The sequence below is a fragment of the Nycticebus coucang genome, chromosome 22 (genome assembly GCF_027406575.1).
Source record: "Nycticebus coucang isolate mNycCou1 chromosome 22, mNycCou1.pri, whole genome shotgun sequence".
NCBI classification, from domain to species: domain Eukaryota; kingdom Metazoa; phylum Chordata; class Mammalia; order Primates; family Lorisidae; genus Nycticebus; species Nycticebus coucang.
This window is the reverse complement of record NC_069801.1, coordinates 10,114,848-10,130,951: the sequence shown is the minus strand read 5'-3', so window position 1 is coordinate 10,130,951 and position 16,104 is coordinate 10,114,848. Positions and strand designations below refer to the sequence as shown.

General features: G+C 43.1%; 1 protein-coding gene across 3 annotated transcripts in view; it reads right to left on the bottom strand.

Annotated features, from left to right (window-relative positions):
• The window catches only part of KAZN (kazrin, periplakin interacting protein), a 1,031,394-nt gene that overhangs the window by 807,658 nt on the left and 207,632 nt on the right, over nucleotides 1–16,104 (bottom strand). For all 3 annotated transcript variants that reach the window (XM_053575946.1, XM_053575943.1, XM_053575944.1), the window contains exon 2: nucleotides 14,727–14,884. In XM_053575946.1, coding sequence (XP_053431921.1) covers nucleotides 14,727–14,884 — 158 coding nt within the window. The remainder of the gene's footprint in view (nucleotides 1–14,726; nucleotides 14,885–16,104) is intronic.

The window sequence follows — 16,104 nt, the reverse complement described above, 5'->3', positions numbered from 1 at the left end:
TCCAGTCAGCCAATCTATGTCTCTTCAGTGGAGAATTCAAGCCATTAACATTTATTGAGATAATTGATAAGTCTGGTAGTATTCTTTTCATCTTATTTTGTGAGAGTCCATTGCTTAGTTTTCTCTTTTGCATCAGTATGGAGGTTAGGTTCTGTCCTTTAATTTCTGAGTTCTTACTTTGCTGCTGATCCATTGTGGTGGTCAGTGTGCAGAACAGGTTGAAGTATTTCCTGTAGAGCTGGTCCTGTTGTGGCGAATTTCCTCAATGTTTGTATATCCGTAAATGATTTGATTTCTCCATCAATTTTTAAGCTTAGCTTAGCAGGGTACAGAATTCTAGGCTGGAAATTGTTTTGTTTAAGTAGATTAAAGGTAGATGACCATTGTCTTCTTGCTTGGAAAGTTTCATTAGAGAAGTCTGCGGTCACTCTGATGGATTTGCCCCTGTAGGTCAACTGGCGCTTACTCCTGGCAGCTTGTAGAATCTTTTCTTTTGTCTTGACTTTGGACAGGTTCATCACAATGTGTCTTGGAGAAGATCGGTTAGAGTTGAGGTGACCTGGGGTCCGATAACCCTCTGAAAGCAGTGTGTCAGAATTTTTGGTCATATTTGGGAAATTTTCTTTTATAATATTCTCTAGTATGGCTTCCATTCCTCGGGGGCATTCTTCTTCCCCTCTGGGATTCCTATAACTCGTATGTTGGAACGCTTCATAAAGTCCCGTAATTCTGACAGTGAACATTCTGCTTTCTCTCTCTTCTTTTCTGTCTCTTTTACTATCTGAGTTATCTCAAGAACTTTGTCCTCTACCTCTGAAATTCTTTCTTCTGCATGGTCTAACCTTTTGCTGATACTTTCCATTGCATCTTTAAGTTCCTTAATTGACTGTTTCAGTTCCTTCAGCTCTGCTATATCCTTTTTATATTCTTCATATCGTTCATCTCTTATTTGATTCTGTTTTTGGATTTCCTTTTGGTTATTTTCCACTTTATTAGCAGTTTCCTTCATTGTTTCCATCATTTCTTTCATCATGTGTATTCTAAATTCCCTTTCTGTCATGCCTAACATTTCTTTATAGGTGGAATCCTCTGCAGTAGCTACCTCATGGTCCCTTGGCGGGGTTGTTCTGGACTGGTTCTTCATGTTGCCTGGAGTTTTCTGCTGATTATTCCTCATGAGTGATTTATTTTATCTGTTTCCTTGCCCTAATTTTCCTTTGACTTCCTCTTTCTCTTTAAGTTCTCATGCCTGTGGACTAAGGGTTCGATGAGTCCTTTTGGTACAGGACCAGGAGGGTTAGAAGGTTGAAGAGCAAGAAAGGGATGAAAGAAAGGAGGACCGAGTGAAAAGAAAAAAAAAATAGAGAAAGGAGAGGGGATGGGTAAAAGGAATATTGACAAAAAGAAGAGAGGCACAGAAAGAGGGAGACAGAGCAATATAGGTGTACAGTAGGGTACTTTGACACAACCTTTAAAAAAACCACCTTCTGAGGGTGCCCCGTTGGGTGATTCCCTTGAGGTCAGCAGCTCTTTGCTAACCTGATCAGACACAGTACCCCATCTCCACCAAGTAGAGAGGAAAGACAAAAATGCTATAAATCAAACCAAAACAAGCAAACAGAAAACTTTACGGGATAAAATTGGGTGAAAAACCAAATAATAGCAGTAGAAACATTACCAAAATCAAGTTCTAGTTATTAAAAAAGGCAGCAAAGGGAAATTATAATTAAACTAGAAAAATTGAGAAAGAAAAAAGATCTGTACAGAAAAGGTTGAAATTAAAAAACAAAACATCGGGCGGCGCCTGTGGCTCAGTTGGTAAGGCGCCGGCCCCATATGCTGAGGGTTGCAGGTTCAAGCCCAGCCCCGGCCAAACTGCAACAAAAAAATAGCCGGGCGTTGTGGCGGGCGCCTGTAGTCCCAGTTGTCAGGAGGCTGAGGCAAGAGAATTGCGTAAGCCCAAGAGTTAGAGGTTGCTGTGAGCTGTGTGTTGCCACGGCACTCTACCCGAGGGCGGTACAGTGAGACTCTGTCTCTACAAAAAAAAAAAAAAAAAAAAAAATCAACAACATCAAAATAAACAAAAAACAACCAAACCAAAAAAAACAAAACAAAAAAGAATAAAAAACAAAACACAACCAAAAACAAAGCAGTATGTATATGTTATTGAATATTGTCTGGGCAACACGTGGTCTTCTGGGGTATGAGATGTTAATCACAGTTCTGATACGACAGGAGGCTGCTGATTTCTCAAACTCCAGCAGGTAGACACCCTAAATCTCTCTTCAGCCCACTTAAAAGGCACTTTGAACTTGTAAACTTGCTGAGCAGAAGCTTTCTGAGGAAAGTGCTTGTCGCTGGAATCACTGCTGAAGTGGCTATCCACTTACCCTGTGTGCCAAAACCGGTCTCACTCTGCCCCTGAGGTTAGGGCTGCAAGGAGGCTCAGACCCCACCCTTAGGCTACTCGGTCGCTGGGTTACCAGCTCCCACCCAATTCTAGCTCTGCGACCCTGAGGGCGGAGCTTGCCGGGCGGATCGCTCACAATGGCTCCGTGTCCCACAGCCAAACACTATTAGCTCCGTCTGGCTCAGCAGCTCAGACTGGGGCCCTAGACAACGGCCAAAGTTCTCTGCACTCCCGCTCAGGCTCTCCCCAAGGCAGTTCAGCTGAGTGCCAAGTCCAAAGACACCAAAACAGTTCACAGGTAAGGCCTTTCCGGTTTGCAGTCTCGCTGCTACTGAACTTACAGTTGCAGGCTGGTTTAGACCGATTGAACACATGCGACCACTTGCCGTTTTTCCACTGTTTTAGTCCTCCTCTTGGGTCCAGAAGTCTCTCACTGACTCCCTGTATCCTCACAGGGGTGATGATAGGCAGATCCCACCAGCCAGAGATGCCTGGAGTCCTATCTCCCCAGACTCACGGTGCCCAGATGCAAGGAAGCTGTTACTTGGCCGCCATCTTGCTCTCCTCCCTCCCTCCTTCATTGTTTTCATCATGTATATTCTAAATTCCCTTTCTCTCATTCCTAATATTTTTTTATAGGTGGAATCCTCTGCAGTAGCTACCTCATGGTCCCTTGGAGGGGTTGCTCTGGACTGGTTCTTCATATTGCCAGGAGTTTTCTGCTGATTTTCCTCATGAGTGATTTCTTTTATCTGTTTCCTTGCCCTAATTTTCCTTTCACTTCCTCTTGCTCTTTAAGTTCCCATGCCTGTGGACTAAGGTTTCGATGAGTCCTTTTGGTACAGGACCAGAAGGATGAGAAGGTTGAAGAGCAAGAAGGGATAAAAGAAAGACAAAGAAAGAAAAGAAAATAGAGAGAGGAGAGGGGGTGGGTAAAAGGGAATAGTGACAAAAAGAAGAGAAAGAGGGAGACAGAAATATAGGTGTACAGTAGGGTACTTTGACACAACCTTAAAATAAAACCACCTTCTGGGGGTGCCCAGTTGGGTGGTTCCCTTGAGGTTAGCAGCTCTTTGCTAACCTGATCGGACACAGTACCCCACCTCCACCAAGTAAAGAGGAAAGACAAAAATGCTAGAAATCAAACTAAAACAAGCAAACAGAAAACTTTATAGGATAAAATTGGGTGAAAAACCAAATAATAGGGGTAGAAATACTAGCAAAAATGAAGTTCTAATTATTGAAAAAGGCAGCAATAGAAAATTGTATTTAAACTAGGAAAATGGAGAAAGAAAAGAAAGAAAAAAAAAGAAAAGAAAAAATCTGTACGGAAAAAGGTTGAAATTAAAAAACAAAACAACAATGACAAAATAAACAAAAAACAAACTAACTAACAACAACAACAACAACAAAAAAAAAACAACCAAAAACAAAGCAGTATATATATCTTGTTGAATATTGACTGGGCAACACGTGGTCTTCTGAGGTATGAGATATTAATCACAATGCTGAAACGACTGGAGGTCTCCGCTGATTTCTCAAACCCCACAGGGTGGAGACCCTAAATCTCTCTTCAGCCCTCTTCGAAGGCACTTTAAACTTCTAAACGTGGCTAAGCAGAAGCTTTCCCAGGAAAGTGCTTGTCGCTGGGATCACTGCTGAAGTGGCTATCCACTTACCCAGTGTGCCAAAACCGGTCTCACTCTGCCCCTGAGGGTTAAGGCTGTAAGGTGGTTCAGTTCCTGCCTTTAGGCTGCTCAGTCACTAGGTTACCAGCTCCCATCCGATCCTTGCTCTGCGACCCTGAGGGCGGAGCTTGCTGGGCCATTCTCTCACAATGGCTCCCTGCGGCCCAGAGCCGAACACTACTAGCTCTGTCCAGCTCAGCGGCTCAGTCTGGGGCCCTAGACAATACCCAAAGTTCTCTGCACTCCTGCTCAAGCTCTCCCCAAAGCAGTTCAACTGAGTGCCAAGTCCAAAAACACCAAAACAGTTCACAGGCAAAGCCTTTCCGGTTTGCAGTCTCGCTGCTGCTGTACTTACAGCTCCCGGCGGGATTAGACTGATCCAACACACGCAACCACTTGCCAGTTTTCCACTGTTTCCGTCCTCCTCTTGGGGTCCAGAAGTCTCTTGCTGACTCCCTGTATCCTCAAAGGGATGATTATAGGCAGATCCCACCAGCCAGAGATGCCTGGAGTCTTATCTCCCTGGACTCACGGTGCCCACTTGCAGGGAAGCTGTTACTCAGCCACCATCTTGCTCTCACTCTCCCACCCATCTGACTCCTAAGTCTCATGAATCTCAAGCAGCTCTTACCCGAGCCTCCCTCTGTCTGTGTCTCTGTATCTATAGCCTCTGGCAACACAAGACTGAGGTCCTGCTTTCTCTGTGCACACCAGTAGGTAAAGGACTAAAAGATTCTCTGTTCCTGGCAGACCAATTGGAATTTTTATATTCCCTAAATTAAATGGAAGTATCAAAAATAAATAATTTTCATAGATCTTTCACAACATCTCAGGGGATCTATTTCCAGTTACCTCATGAGGTAATACTAAATATACACAACTAAATTAAAGCACAAATATATGCAATAAAGCAGGAGATGAGGTCTCTCTCTCTGCACACACACACATACACACTTCAGATCTCAGCTTAAATATCATGTTCAAAGAGAATTTCTTTGAACCTTTATCTAAATTAGGTCCTAGCACATATTTAAGCAAGTATTAAAACTCACTATTGTCCATTTACTTCCATATTTATAGTCAGTTGCTCCCACTAAAATACAGGATCCTTGAGGACAAAGATCACTTCTCTCATTTTTTTTTTGTGGCATTAAATTGATTTTAATTTATATCACAGGCCTAAGAAGTTATTAAAACCTCCAAATTATACTTCAGAATGAGCAAATTTTATCTGTCCCATGTGACTTGTTTTTTAATTAATCAAATGATTACCCAAAAAGAAGACAGATTAAACCTGAAATCAGCAACCTGTAGCAACAAAGAAACCATTTTGACAGTGAGTGGGTTTAGCAAGAAGGTTTTGTGATTAAACCAAAGCCACAGAAGTTGTAGAGCCTCCTTGTTCCCATGTGTTCAAAGTAATTTCCTTCTAGGTAGCTTCTTATTGTAGGCAACAACTTGGAAATCAGGAGAATATTTACTAACAAACTACATAAGATGTCCCTGACCTCTAAAAGCTGGCTTTCCTCCCAATGCCTTTTTCTAACACCCCGTACAAAGAAGTGCTGGATTCCATCCAAAGTCTTAGAATTCTCACCCAATTCTCCTGCTGAAGTTGACCACTAATAACTCCCACCGTGTCATTCCAGGGTATTAAATAAGATGGGCTGGGTATTAGATGTACCTTTTGCATGTAACTAAACAAATGAATGGGGCACTTCTCTCATTTTTGCTGTTGTTTCCTGCTGTTCTAGCATAGCACCTGGTACACAGGAGAGGCTGGATGAATGAAGGAGAAAATGAATGAACGGATAACTTGGGTGTGTCTTGAGGATCGATTATGATCATTCATAGGGCTTCAAAGAAAAAGATTCTGAGGCTGAAAGACTTCCACAGATAATTAAAACGTTAGCCTTGGGTCTAAAGCAGGCTCTCTCCACCTTGATACCATTGACATCTGGGGCTGGGTCATTCTGTGTTGTGAGGGGCTGTCCTGAGCGTTTCGGGAAATTCAACAGCATCCTGGGCCTCTGCCCACTGAATGCGAGGAGCACCATGACCCAAACCTCCAGCCCCCTAGTCCTGATAGTCAAAGATATCTGGACATGTTGCCAGATGTCCCCTGGTTGTCAGGGTGGGGGCAGAAAAATTGCTCTCTTGCCCTTTCAGTGGAGAGCTACCAATCTAAAGGGTATTGGTGGCATATGTTATTATCTGGAAAGCCCAAAAATTGGCAATAGCACAACAGACATCATGAAGAGACTGGAATGTTTGGGATTTTTGAAAACTATGTTCTTGGAATTCTAAACTTTCTAGGAGCCTGAGAAAGGAGAGTTTGGCTTTAGGAATCTATTGCATTTTTATTTAGACTGTCCAAATATGTGGCATACTATGTCTGAAGCCAGGTTTAAATCTTCTTTCTCAAAGTTACACACTCTCTTTCCTTCTATGTAACCATCCCTTGGGAAGTAAATGCTCTGAGGGGCACCACTTACAAGTAGGAAACCAATTACCTTGGCTTTGTGATGGGCCACAAAAAAAGCTTAATATCTAGCTTTCAAAATAGAGATAATACTACCCAACCCTCTGCACCTCTCTCATGGTTGAGAGAAACAAATGAGAAAATGGTGGCGAAAGTTTTGTAAATAGTAAAGTGATCTGCAAATATGAACAAAGTTTTCTGCCCCCATCTCTTTCTCGGAGATTCCACGGTCCTCACACATACATTTGTCAGTATTTATCAGAGGGAAGTTCACTGTCTTGTTAATTGCTTTAGTTAGATCCTGAGCGCCGCCCCTCCTTCCCACGTGCATACCTTGGGGGAAGCAATGCTCTTTCCCTCTCTGATCCGAGAGCTCAGTACAGTGACAAGTTGTGTGCTGGAACCCAAAGCACAAATTCCACACATGCAGAATACCCAGTAGGTTACTGCTGCCTCCAACTGCAGCGGTATCGGCCCAGCAGCCATGCCTGGTTCTTCTTTTTTTTTTTTTTTTTAATTTAATTTTTAATTAAAATCATAACTGCGCACACATATGGAGCACAATGTGATAATTTAATACACAATATAGTATGGTGCATCTTACAAGGGTACGTGTGAAACTTAGTAAACGTAGAATATAAATGTCTTAACACAATAACTAAGAAAATGCCAGGAAGTCTATGTTCACCAGTGTGATGAAAATGTGTCAAACGGTCTATAAAACCAGTGCATGGTGCCCCATGATCGCATTAATGGACACAGCTATGATTTAATAATAAAATAAAATAAAATATATCCAAACCTATCCATCACCTCACTTACTTATTTGTTGTGGTAAGACATTTAAAATTTATTCTTAGTTATGTTGAAATGTACCTTTGCATTGTGCACATTAGGTGAGATCCCATCAAATGCCCTCCCTCCTCCCACCAGTCACCCTTCCCCTTCCTCTCCTTCTCCTGCCTCTGCCCTCCCCTTTGCTAGACTATATTTGTGTTTTATCATTCCTAGGAGTATGTAAGTTGTTATATATTGTTTCCTAATTGTATTCAGTACATTGGATTTTTTTTTTTTCCATTCTTGAGATACTTTACTAAGAAGAATGTGTTTCAACTCCATCCAGGTAAACATAAAAGAGGTAAAGTCTCCATCTTTTCATGGCTGAATAGTATTCCATGATATACATATACCACAGTTTGTTAATCCATTCCTGAGTTGATGGGCATTTGAGTTGCTTCCGCAACTTGGCAATTATGACCTGGGCTGCAATAAACATTATTGTGCAAATATCTTTGTGGTAAAATGATTTTTGTTCTTTTGGGTAGATACCTAGTAATGGGATTGCAGGATCAAATGGAAGGTCGACTTTTAATTCCTTGAGGAGTCTCCATCAAGGCTGTATTAGTTTCAATCCCATCAGCAGTGCAGAAGTGTTCCCTTCTCTCCACATACAGGACGTTCAACAACATATCAAAAACGTTATACACCATGATCAAGTTGGTTTTATCCCAGGGTTACAAGGTTGCTTCAACATTCAATCTATAAATATAATACACCACATAAATAAAAAAAAAAAACAAAGACCATATGATTCTCTCAATTGATGCAGAAAAGGCTTTTGATAACATCCAGCATCCTTTCATGATGAGAACACCCCTGCTTCCGGTGGTAATGATACCTTCTGACACTAGACACAGTGTTGGTAAGATTACTTATCAACATGCCTACCCTCCCATAGTCAAAGAGGAGGAGGGCCGGGTGACCTAAGGTGGACCATTCCGATGCTTCTAAGAACTTGAATGGTGAGTACAGTGGCACAAATCGAGAAAGTGGCTGGAGCCGATTTCTTCCAACTCCAGCACCCTGAAGCAACTGGCGCCCAAATTTCCATAGCTTCCTTCTCTCCTGTCTTTTCTGAAAAGCAATTCTTCAGCTTTTTTCTAAGAGTCACTCTTTACACTTCCCTTAAGGGTTTCTTCTGTGATGTTAACCAGAATTGGTTTCTGTTGTGCACAACCAAAGTTCCCTAACTGATTCCTCAGCCCTTAACCTTCCTTCCATGGTTTTGTCACTGAAATAGTGACCCTTTTTGACCCTTTTCGACCCTTTTGACCCTTTTTGCTGTAACAGGGACCATCACCTACATGATGGGTAAGTTCTATTTTATTATCATCTTAAATGTATATCATTAAATTAACCACTTGGTTTCCAAAAATGGAGCACAAAAGCTCTACGATGGGAAATAAATTCCCAAATTGCCCTTTAGTACTATATAGCTCTCTGAAAGCTACATCAGCTTGATAGAGACTGTTGAATTCACACATTTCTCTTCCCCAGGAAGACAAGATCCTTTCCCGGAGAACACAGCTGTGGATAGGAGTGTGTCTTTGTTGAGTCTCATTTCCCACCATGCCCTTATCTTTGCACACTAACACTGAAAACAACTTGGCATGCTCCTAACATTCTACCTGATGGATTTTGCAAAGGTGTTGAGGTCTCAGAAGGGGATACCTGTCTCTGTTAACTTAAAAAAAAAAAAAAAACATCTGAAACACGAGCTTAGCAGAGAAACAGCATTACGATCACACATCTCACCTTCCATTTCTTCTGAACGGGGAAGGTGATTACAGAAGCTCTGTAACTGATGGGATTGCATCTAAGCCTAGCAAGGCCTGCAGGTCACATTTTATTTATTTAATTTAAAAAAACTTTAAAAGATCAGAACTAGCAGGGCAGAATAGAAAGTGTGCTTGCAAGAGTTCTGTAAGAGACCACAAGCTTCAGACTTGCGGATTTTATAGTTTTGCATCTGATCATGGAAATTAAGCACTGTTTATTTTCAAACACCCGGGAAAGGACGTCTGAAAGGGTAACGTGGATGACTGGAGGGCAGGAGCTAAGACTCCTTGGAATAATTAGCTTATCATTGTAGCTTTTAAGTTAGGTGAACTAAATTCCTCAGCATCCATTTCAGTACATCTCCCTTCACCTTTAAAAAGCGGGACTCTGGTGGGATGAGTAGACTTCAGAATATCTCAGGGTAATTGTCCTAGGATGAAAGCTTTGCCTGTTCGTCCTGGTTGTCATGTCAGACTTTCTTCGCTGCTTGCCACAACCTGAGGAGAGAGCTCCAGTCCTTCCTCCACGACAGGGTCACGTCTCAGAAGATGAGAAAAACTCACACATGAGGTGCTAGTCACAGCTGCTGCCAGCGTCCGTGACCTTCTTAAGGCAAGGATCCTTCCAGTATCTGGGTTGGTGCAAACCGACAGCAAGATCCGATCTAGGGCTAACAGGGTCATGTTGATGGGCCTGACTGATAAGCCAGCAGCAGCGAGGAAGCTCCAGATACCTGCCTTGATGATGGCCACAGGCTCCTACTCTGACCACCATACTGACTTTAGAAAAACGTCTGGAAGGACAGACAGAGCTAGCAACGGGAGAGGCAAATTCAAGTGTGACTCTGCAATATGTACAGGACCAAAGCACCTGCTTCCCAAGGCGTCCTCACCGATGACAGGTGACGCTGACTGCACAGCCGACACCCCCTGTCTATCTGCCAGGAGCCTGCGCCAAGGGTCTCTCGGGTCCAAACCGCAGAGCCACACTGGAGGCCAGTCCACGTCCCGACAGCTCAAATAGCTGATCAGTTTGTGTTCCCTGGGCCTGATTTTGTCAGAAACAAATCAGAAAGCACAGCCGCCGGGAGACTTTGGTAGACCGTTCTTTTTTAAAGAGAGAAAAGAGAAACGAAGCCACCCAAATCACAGTCAGTCTGTGATCCTGGCAAGGCCCCCCATCTGCCAGGTCTGCCTGCTGCTGCTGCTTCCGCTCCGGCTTGGCAAGGGCAACACAGGCTTTTGGCAAAAGTGCTCTCGAGTTCCCCAGAACGCAAATAGCCAAGGAGGAAAGAGAAGGAAGGGAGGAGGAAGAGGAAGGGAACAAAAAAGGCAGAATGTTATTCCACATCTCAGCAAAGACGTATTTCTCCGATCAAAAGGAGAGGAGGCGGGGGAGGGGCGAGAGGCATCAAGTTGAGAGAAGAGAGAAAACAGGAGGGAATAGGACAGATGCAGGCTGGGGATGGGGAGGGGGAGGGGGAGAGAAGGCAAAGGAAAAGGAAAACAGAAGAGGAAAGAGGGGGAGAGGGGAAGTACAAAGGCGGGGGCATATTCTGTTGTCTTTCTGCCTAATATCAGATTTTGTCTGGCCTGAAGCACAGACTTGTTTAGGGGAAATGGAGCCCCGATCTTTAGCATAAGACCCGCTTCCTGCTTGAAAGACGTGGAGAATCATGAGAATGGCATGTGAGTTGTGCACAGACGGATCCGAAAACCGGCCTCCAAGAGAAAATCTACCCGTGGGATGTGACAGTGACACTTATGGTCAAGATTCTCCAGATTCCCAAGGTCCCTTGATGCTGGAGGCTGTGGTTGTGCTCCAGGTCTGCGGTTCTGCAAAAACAAAGGTGGAGCCGCTCCATCTGACCTTCTCTGCTCCTCCCTAATCAGAGCTAATGTTGGGCCGGCAGCTTTTATTCTACTTCCCATTTTATGATGATAAATACAGACCCGGACCTGAGGTTTACTCAGGAGGGCTCCTCCTGGAGTTCCTCGGCCCCCGACACAGACTTTGTGCCAAGCCTCTTCACGCCTTGCACCAAGACTCCCTCATCTGGTGACCCCAGACCCCTCCAGACTTGCTTAGAGATGACAGTTGGGTGTTTTTACTTTGAAAGATTTACTTCCTTCATTCCTAGAGATAGCCCTCTGGATAGGATGCACTCGCCCTCACTCCGAACCAGCTCCCCCTTTGAGTCCTAGCGCAAACCAAGGTTAAGGCAAAGAAGCCACCCACTATTGTCCAGGCCTGGGCAGTGGCCAAGGGTCACTGGAACACAGGCAGAAAGTTCTCTGCCCTTTAGTACCCAGCCTTCAAGAGGAGGACCTTAATGCCAACAATGCAATCTTATTGTTTTCCCAAGTATTTGTCTTCCCTTAATACACAATGATATTAGGTCTTTGGGGGAAGGAGGGAAAGAATTTCTAATAGGAGATTTAATTTGCCGTAATCAACCCATCTTAGCATGCGGAGTCACGCCGTACAGAGCAAAAGAATTAATCTTTGGCAGAAAGAATGGCCTCTTCGGTGTTAGGAATCTAACCACTTAGGAAGCTGAGTTGGCAGTTTGCGCTTAGACGGAGCTCTCGGGGATGAAAGCCTCAAGATCAGGCTTCAAATGCAGCCTGAGTAGTGAACGTCACAGACTGTGAGGGCCTGCACACCGGGAAGGGAGTGGAACATAAACAGAGGCCTCTCTGCTGTTGCAGACACCCCCACGCGGGAAGTGTTTAGGGGATGCATAAATAATTGCGGCCCCTCTGGGCTGTCCACGTGAGGGGCTCCTGTCGTGATTTCAGTCTCTGGAATGGATTGTCAGGCCTGCCAATCATCTCTGGCTCCCCTATTGTACTTGGGAGATGTGTTTGCTCTGTGCACATGGTTTTATAATCCTCAGAGGTAGACTTGCATAGTCCAGCAATGCGTTTACCTTTGACATTCCCCTAAGCAGGATTGATTGCTTCCAAGACAGCTGTGACTTGAATTGATTATGCCTTTTCGGCAGTCACTCTCAAGCGGCCTCCAGCTTCTCCCGGATCCCTTTTGTCTGACTTTATTCAACTTGTAAGCTGACGTCAGAGCATTTCATTATCACACGATACCATGAAGGACCCTTTGGGTATGCAACTAAGGGTGCCATCTCCCAGCCCAGTTAAGGGATATGGTGACTCCTCCCCTTGAAGAAATTCCATCTTCCAACACATAAACCTACAAAATATCTATTAATATAAAACGCAGACTGAATGGAAAGATGTGCATGTAAGTTCTGTTTGCACTCTATTGACCTCCTACTGTTGATGAACTTGTTATATGAAATAAGTACATTCATTCACCTTGGATATTGAGGTAAGAAGCAGTGTTTAAAAAATGGGTGGAAAATAAGTGAATTTCTAAAAAGAAATAAAGTTCAATAAATATTCTTATTTTAAATAACACATTTTTAGATGTCTACTTCAAAACTCAAAACCACATTTCACCTCTGAGCATCCCCAAAATGTTGGTTTTCTTGACCACGTTAGACTGGCAATGCTGATTGAAAAGAATATGATTGAACACGGCTATTAGGTAACACAATTCTAATTGAATTCAGCAATGGACCCAGGATTGTAACCCTGACGATGTTTCCAAAAGTTAGTGGTTTGGGAAGAAAAGAGATTAGGGTGACATTTTTAGACTCAACTCATCACAACTCACTTCCTCTTTTATTAGTCCAAAAGACAGGAGCAAGGAATCTTTGAATGTTTGGAGGCAAAAGAGACAATTGGTTTTCTAGCCCTCACCTGGTGTCCCTAGTTGACTTTCTGCAATGTTCCCCTCACCCAGGAAGAAGGAATCAACTCATCTTCTTAATGTATGACTTGGGAGAACAGCTACCATACTCTGCTCCATTGTATCCAGCCATTTAAGTGAAAACATTCTAGCTGGCATCAATTTGGGGTCAGGAGCAAATAAGACAACAAAATATTCCTACAGAGTAATCACATCATCTGGGATATTTCAGCCTCATTAAATAAAAAGAGGGAAAAACTGTTATCAACACCATTCAGGATGAAAGGTTGCAAATGAATTAGGCATTAGGGGGGAGAAAATATGTCTTTAAGTGAATGGGAAATATTTTTGAAATCCAGTTCTAGACACTGGTACGCTCGGATGTGAAAGAGCGGAAAAAAACAAATGGTTTTTTCATTGCCTTAGATTTTGCAAACTGCGGTTTACACAGTATCTTTGGGGATTTATTTAGAACCGGTCCTTTGGCTGGGGTGCCAGCTATAGGTTTGGGTCCAGGCATTGAGGAAAACTAATCCGTTCAAGAACAATTTGCTCTCTTTTATTCAGTAAATTGTTTTAAATTTCCCTTTTTTTCTGAGTTTTAAAATTGGCTGTTGTTGCTTCAGAATCCTTCCTTTTTCCACCAGATGGGCTTGGGGATAAAGAAGCTGAATGGGCTGTTCAGAATAAAGGAGTGACGGGAACCGTGAATAAAAATGAAAGGCTTTGCATAATTTGGACCATCTCAACACGGGGCCGCAAAGCTCCCTCGGGGCGGCTTCAGACATTGACAGGTGAGAAAGGCTCCAAAGCACTGCCAGTTAAAGTCTTATTGGTACAAGATCCAGGCTTCAGGATTCATTTAAAAAATAAAACACAGAACACCACCACCACCACCGGGGTAGAAACAAAAGCGAAGAAACCACAGTTCAAAATCTCCGATACAGCGGAATGCGGGGAACCACCAGCCACTCTGACCTCCCTGTTGTTGAATGGAAAACAAGGCCGGGAAGAAAAGCTCTGGGGTAAACGAAAATCACCAAACCCAAAGAACATGTTCTGAAACATTTCTAGATACTGAAGAGGTGGGAATGATGATAAAATCTAATTCAGCTTGGCTTCCCTAATGTAGAAAGCCATCCATTCTCTTAAAACACCTGGTGTTTGTCTATCCACATATCAGAAGAGACCCACCAACAGAGCCTGAAGGAGTAGATTGATTATTTTCAAATATTTCAATAGAGCGCATACCATCTCCACAGTAGCGTACAATGAGCTAAATCCCTCCTCTAATCCCTCCTGTAATAATTCGGCACTAGCAAAACCAGTGCCAATTCATTTACTGGGTGGTACATCAAATACACCAAAAAATTCATCAGCTACGCAGTGCTGCTGTTTGGGGTAAGTGTTTGCGCCACTCCAAAGCCTTTGCCAGCTTTGATGGCTGCCAAGTTCGTACGGAAATGGATTTTCCCTTTCCCAAGGCTAATGGGAGAACCATTAAATTCTCAGAGACAACCCATATATTATTTCTAAACCCTACGACTTTGACTTTAAAACAAGCTATTTTGATGCTAAATCCCATAGAAGACTTAATCAAAAACCCAATACTCGATATAGCACATCGGAACAGCTGTTCAGGAGGTGTGTCTAGTTGAACATTTTTGGACAGCTTATACCAAAAAAGAAAAAAAGAAAAGGGCCGAAAAGAAGCTTCCACCTGCTCCGTGCAGAATTTCCCTACTGATCTCTGTACCTGGGCATCCGTTAAGAGGTGTCTCATCAGTATCATGGAGCTTTTCAGAGTCTCCTTCTCAGTGGGCAGGAAAGGGTCTTTGTCCTCCTCCAGGGCCTTCGACTTGGTGACAATAAAATGGGAAATCTGGTCGTTGAGGGTGTGCAACGATTGCACGGCTGTGAAAAGACAAAGAAGGAAACGTGGGATCACCCCCGGGAATGTTTGAAGAGAAAGTCGGCTAGCCACTTTCCAGGGAAAAGCAAGGCTGCACCAACAAGGTCTAGACCAGGTAGGTCTCGAGAACCTGGCCCACCTAAGAATTCCTGCTGCAAATGCTTTTAATGACTAACGAATGTGTAATGAACACCGTTCAGATGTCAAGCCATACAAAGTACTTGGGGACACGCTTGTGAGTAAAACCAGACATGATACCTGCCCTCAGGGAGCATCCGTTCCCTTGGGGGAAACTAAAACAAGAGACTAAGTCAGCAAATAGATACGTGAATATGAATTTGCGGCAAGCGTTCATAAACGACAGAGATTACTAGGGCATGAGGGGACAGCCCTCAATGAGATTTACATTTATGATAATATACTTGGCTATTTTACCTCTGAGCAGATGGCCTCTGTCATTAAAGTTTATGAAAGGACGGTGGCCCTGTTTTCTAATCAGTGCCTCCCAGTGAGCTGGGAGGATTATTATTTCTCTATAATTTCCAAGGCACTTACCATCTGACATGTTATAGATTTTAAGATTTTACCTATTAATTATTCCTCTTGCCTCTTTCTCCATTTTCTCTACAGTACACTTCATCAGAAGTGTTTTTATTAATCTCGTTGTGTGTTTTTTTGTATCCCCACCTAAAACAGGACCTCGCAAATAGAAATATTGCTCAATGCATGTTGTTGAAATAGCTCTTTATGTTTCCTTGAATTAACATTAAATTTCATTATAGAATTCCCACCATTTTCAAGTCCACGTATCCTTTCAAACCCCAAATAAGTAAATCCTAGGCATTCTCAGTAAAGCCACTGCATTAGCTACCATTGAGAGAAGAAAAGTAATTATCGAAAAATGTTACAAATCTGCTATACAATAAGGAGAATTTGAGGACTTCTGTTTCTGGCCATGAGAAAGTGAGAGGGTCTAGACTACTCTCTTGCTTAATAATTAGAAAGCTGGACAATATTTTAGAAATAACTATCTTTAGACATTGAACAATTTAGACACTGAACAATAAGGAATCATTGAGAACAGGGGGGAAAAAAAGAATTGAGTCCTGTCATTTCCAAGGAGAGAATTTCCAGACTCCAGCACAGGGATGAGGCATTCAAAGAGAGCCCAGGAGTGTCACTGAGTTCGGAGAGAGAAGAGGAAGGCTGAGTTAGCTGGAAT